Source organism: Lepus europaeus, chromosome 17 (genome assembly GCF_033115175.1).
Source record: "Lepus europaeus isolate LE1 chromosome 17, mLepTim1.pri, whole genome shotgun sequence".
Lineage (NCBI taxonomy): Eukaryota > Metazoa > Chordata > Mammalia > Lagomorpha > Leporidae > Lepus > Lepus europaeus.
In genome coordinates this window covers 76973670-76979083 of record NC_084843.1, presented here as the reverse complement: position 1 = coordinate 76979083, position 5414 = coordinate 76973670, and the positions used below count along the sequence as shown (strand labels likewise).

Below are 5414 nucleotides of genomic sequence, written 5' to 3'. Positions count from 1 at the left end.
CTACCCTGCCCTAAGCTGTCCCACATGGGGTCACAGTGAGATGCAGGGTGGGCTCAGGGAACATGAACTCTGGAGTGTGCAGATGGGACACAGCAGCAGCTCCGGTGCTCGGAGCCTGGCCAGGTGCGCAGGAGTGTGGACCGACCTTGGACTGAGAAACCATGCCCACAGCCAGGCATGGGCACTGGGATCCCGGCTCAGGCACACCCAGGCTGTGTGACCTGGACCGAACACCTGCTCCCCCGGCAGCCCCTGTTCTCTGCTGTGGACAGAGCCAGTGTGGCAGCCGCACCGCCTGAGCCAGGTGTCTCTGCAGCCCAGGGGGTGCAGAGCAGAGCTCAGAAACTCAGGTCGGAGCCTGGGATCCAGCGCACTCAGCACCGGGCACCTGTGTGGTGGCGCTCGGGAAGCACAGGCCAAACCAACCTCGTGTCCTTGGGGCTGAGGTGGGCGTGGCCTTCCCAGGGACTGCCTGGGACACTGGGGACTTGCTGCCCCCTCCTCAGCTCCCCCACGTGGCCCCCAGCTGCCTTCCCCTGACTCCAGGACACTCTGTTTGCAGACGCCCCTCCCCCCAGGAGGCTCTGGGCCACCTCCTCCCCAGGGGTGCACAGGCTGTGCAGGGGCTCTCACTGCCTCTCCCCCACTGGCCAGAGCCGTGCATGCGACCTCAGTAGCCAGAGGTCCCTCGGCCTACACTTGCTCAGGAGCGGCTTAGACGGTGAGCGGCCCCTGCCTATGGGAGCAAATGAGCATGGAGCCCTCCTTACCCCAGACCCCACCCAGCCTGTCACACCCTGTCCCCATGGAGCCCACAGCAGCCCTCCTGGAACTCCCGTATGGATGGAGACAGGGGTGGGGCCAAGGAGGAGTGTGCCACAGACAGCTGTGGAGCCAGAGCTGGGAAGAGACCCAGGAGAGATCCAGAGTTCCAGCTCCCTGCTAATGCGCCTGGGAAAGCAGCAGGGGACAGCCCTGGTGCTGGGCCCCTGCACAGGCATGAGAAACTTGGGAGACGCTCCTGGCTCCTGGCTTCGGATTGACCCAGCTCTGGCCAGTGGGGCCACCTGGGAGTGAGCCAGCAGATGGAAGACCTCTCTGTCCCTCTCTACCTCTGCCATTCAGATAAATAATAAAGCTTTTTTTAAAAAAAGAAAAAAGGACGCAGTGTGGGTTGGCCTTCTCTTAGAAGAGTGGACAGAATCCTGAGTGTCCATGCACATGGGGACAGTGTGGGGGTCAGGAAGGAGGTCTGGCTTCCTGAGGGAGGTGGCCTCGCCACCTCCTTGACTCAGACTTTTATGTGGCCACACCATGAGACCCTACCATGAAGCACCCAGCACTAGGCATTCGAAGGCTTCTCTGGAACATTAGGGGTTGGAGGAGATGAGGGTCAAGTTCATATCTCACAGACACTTGGGGACTGTTTTCACAGAGATCGGGAAACATGTTCCTGTGTCCCCAGCCCTTGGTGACAGGGCTGCTGGGACAGAGGCTCACCTATGCTTTGAGGCCACACCACACTAGGTGCCCTGTCTCAGCAGGTGCACCCAGAGGACATCTCCCACAGTGCAACGTCTCCCCAGGTGACAAGCCCTGGCCACTGGCAGCATGCTCCTACTGCTTTGCCCATAAAGCAAGACTCATGCACACATCACACTCAGCAAGCAAAGCCTCTTCATCTGGGGTATGGGTGCTGAGAGGCCGGGCTACAGGGGAGGCAGGGACAAGGTGCTCCTGCAGAGAGCCGGATTCTGGGGAGCGGGCAGCGGCAGCATCCTGGTGGAAGGCCTGGTGCACCTGTCTGGGAGGTGGTGGCACTGGGGACACCAGGTGAGGGGGAGACTCTCCAGGCTGGGTTGAAGGCAGAGGCTGGAGGTGCTGGGGGCCTTCATGAGGGCGAGGTCGGGCCACCTCTCCTGGAGGGAAGAGAACAGAGAGAGGGGGCTGGGGCTGGCATTTCCACTTGGCCAGAAGGCAGTGGTGGGCGGGTCAAAGGGATGGGGCAGGAGCATCAGGACCCAGAGCTTGGACCTTGGTGAAGCCCCTGGTGGCCCGGGGCTGCTGGCCTCAGAGCCTGGAGGCCTCCTTCCTGACCGAGCACAGGTGCCAAACACCTGCCGCTCCTGGTATGCTGAATAGAAGCTCAGAACGATGTCCTGTCCATCAAACTGAGAACCTGTGCCCAAGTCCCTGGCCAGGCAGGAGGTGCTTGATGCCTGTGGCTGTGGAACCTGGGCTGGGCTGCTGGTGCAGATTGTGTGGGCGGGCTGATGTAATACCAGGAGTCCCCATCAGGGGGAGGCAGAGGGAAGCTTGAGGACAGGGAGAAGAGAGCCTGGGACCAGTGTGGCATGGAGACCAGGGAATTCTCTGCACTGCTGTCTGTGGATGGACAGAGGAGCCAGCATCCCAGGAAGGGGGCGGGTGCTGAGCTCTAGAACTGGGGAAGGTGAGGGGTCCGGACGTCCAAGAGCCTCGGCAGGGAGCTGAGCCCTGGGCACTCCTTGATTTCTGCTGAGTGCTTTTCAGATGGGCAGGAGCCGAAGCCCCGACAGGTGCAAAGGATGAGGCCTGTGGGGCGTGCGGGGCCAGCACTGGGCGCTGAGTGCAGCGCTGAGGCCCAGCTGCCTTTGAATCAGAGCTAAAGGCAGAGACACAGTGACCCCCCACAACCTCATCCAAAGTCTGGAGGGGCCTCCAGGACTGAAGTGAGGGGGCGCACAGGCAGCCACAGCAGGTGGGCCTCCCAGTGACGCACCTGTCCCTGGCTCTATTCCCGGTGACACTGGGCTGGGTGCACTGCCTTCCTCCAGGCCCTCCCAGTGCTGCCTGCCCCCAGAGCTGCTCTGGAGTGTGGGGCTCCTGCCTCCCTGCTGTGTGCCTCCCAGCTATGGGCACGCCCCTTCAGCATCTGGGCATGAGGGAGGGGGAGGGCCCTGGGCAGGTCAGTGCTGGCCACACTGCAGCTGCTACCATGTCCCCAGCACTGCTGCCCCAGGGAACTGGCCACGGCCATACATGGGGCCACGAGCAGGAGCTGTCAGCTCTGTGTCCAGGGCATTCCTTTTGGCACCTGCCAGCCCTGACTCTGAGCCATGGTTCCAGCAGGCAAGTGTCAAGGGCAAGAGCAGTGGCCGTTGTGCCCCGGGGAGCATCCCTGAGCCCGGCTCACCTGGCCCCTGGCCCGGCACAACATCATCGGCGAAGGGTGGCAGCTGGGCTGGATGTAGTTGTAGAAGCCGTCCACGGTGCCCTGAAAAGCAGACGTGGCCGTGAGCAAGCCCTTGAGCACAGACCCCGCCTCCAGAATCCCGGGACCAGGCTGCAGCCTCCTCCTGGGAGGGGCCGGTGCCTGCGTGTTTATGGGGCGCTTGCTGCCCGCCATGCAGAGTTTGGGATCTGGAACAAAGCAGCCTCTTTGGAGCAGGAAGCAGGGAATTCAGGGCTGGCCTGAGAGGGGAAGTTCACGGTGGATACGTGGGGGGTGCGGGGGGCACGTGGTGCACATCAGGGCCTGGGCAGGAGCGGGAGGAAGGAGGAGAAGGCCTGCATCTGGGGTAGGCACAGGGAGAGCCTGGTAGGGGCCCTGTGCGTGCCGGGGGGACAGGCAGGTGTCTGACAGCTGGGGCGAGAGGGGAGGAAGTAGAGCCCAGGCCAGAAGGAGCCCTGTGGGGCCCTGCAGTCCAGGCCTGAAGTCTGGGCCCTGGGGAAGGCGGGGCCGCACCCTGCAGGCTGATAGGCCTGGGCAGTGGTCGGCTGGGCTGTCTGTGTCCAGCACGGTCAGGGGACAGGCAGAGGAGCCGGGAGCTCCCAGGAGTATGCCGGAACCCCACCTATTGCCGAGTATCCATCCCTGTGTGCACAGTATTCGTGATGGCCTTTTAGGGTCCTGTGTCCTCCTACTGGTGTAGTTCAGTGCCCCCGGCTCAGCAGGCATCAAGGCCAGGGACAGCTGTTTCCCCCCAGCCTAAGGAGCCTACAGCCGGAGCTGGCAGGGACCGGCCTTTCTGGCGAGCATCAGGCTTGGAAGCGCACGGTGAAGCCCTCACGTGTACCCCTTCCCTGCACGGCCTGTGAGCAGGACAGCTTCACGCACGCACCTGCTAGCACAGGGCTGGACACCTAACTGCTGCTCAAGCTGGCAACGTTCCCTGTGACACCGAGGTCAGCCCCGTGTCTACAGCCTGGGCCCTGCCAGAGGGGAGGCTCTGGTTTGGGACAGCCTTGGGGGCAGAGCTCCTCAGCATCCTGTGGTCCCTCCCCTGGGTGGGCCTGGCGGTTTCCATGGGAACAGAGTGATCTCCCTGTGTGAGGGGCAAGCACGCAGCCCCAGACCTGGGTCCCGTCCCTCCCGCAGGACCCTGCTCACCTGGGAGACTCTGCTCACCCACACCCCCTGGCAGGCACAGCAGCAGACGATCACCGTGGGGCACACGGTCATGGGGGGCGGCGGGGGTGGGGGCGGGGGCAGTGGAGGAGGCACTTTCTTGGGCTTCTAGAAGAGAAATGCAACCATCCACTTCCTTGCCCGTGGCTGTCGGGGAGCAGGGGCGTGGAGTCCCATAACTGGCACAGGGCTGGCTGATCCTCTATATTTTGGGCTGAGTGGAGGTCACACGAGGAGCTGTACCCAGCACAGGGCACAGCCCTGCATGAGGACCTCCCACAGCCTTCTTCCAGCACTGCCACAGCCCCTCCCCAGATGCCAGCACCTGGGCTCCTAAACTCTTGGCTCTCCTGGGGCTGCCCTTGCTGTCTGAGGCCTGGCCTGCAGGCTGTGCGGTCCCAGACACTGGCTCAAGCCTTTGCCAGCCCACACTGCAGCTCCCCCTGTCCTGCTCCTGCCTCCCTGCTCCTTCTGTGCCCTGTCTGGGCGTGCTGGGAGCCTGGAGGGGTCTTCAGGGGACATCACTGTGCATCCTCAGACCCTGGGGCCACCCCCTGCCCCTTGGGAGGGAGATATTGGGCCCAGGCCTCAGGATGCTGTGGGTGAGGGTCCCCGTCCTCTCCAGGCAGGGAACAAATGAAAACCAAATCCACACTGACCTTTTTTGGGGGTGGCGGCGGCGGTGGCTTCCTGACTTTCTAGAATGTTAGAGACAAAAATGGGGGTGGCATGGGGCTGCGTGGGAGCCTTGTCTGGGGCAGCAGCACAGGGTATGGCCTTGGGGGTATCCATCTGGCACCCCGTGCCTGTGGCGCTGTGCCTAGCAGGCTCCACCTCCTGGAGCGTCAGGCCTCCCCTCCCCCGGGGGCTCCTCATCCTCCATGGCCTGCCTCCCCCTCCATCTGGGGCCCTCAGGACTTCCCAGGACACCCACAGAGGTCACCCCCTGGCTGCTGAGCCAGCCCTGGTCTCAGGGACTGGGATGGCCCCTCTACATGGACCAGGGTAGACCTTGGTCCAGAGT

The 5414-nt window shown here is 63.3% G+C and overlaps 1 protein-coding gene across 1 annotated transcript; it reads right to left on the bottom strand.

Moving 5' to 3' along the window:
- Positions 1 to 1694: 1694 nt before the first annotated feature.
- LOC133775710 (anthrax toxin receptor-like) lies at positions 1695 to 4451 on the bottom strand. Its single transcript, XM_062214187.1, has 3 exons — positions 4373 to 4451; positions 3176 to 3256; positions 1695 to 1919 (listed from the first exon to the last, which is right to left on the bottom strand). The coding sequence occupies exons 1-3, from the start codon at positions 4442 to 4444 to the stop codon at positions 1710 to 1712; spliced, it is 363 nt and encodes a 120-aa protein (XP_062070171.1). The 5' UTR covers positions 4445 to 4451; the 3' UTR covers positions 1695 to 1709.
- Between the last annotated feature and the right edge of the window lie 963 nt (positions 4452 to 5414).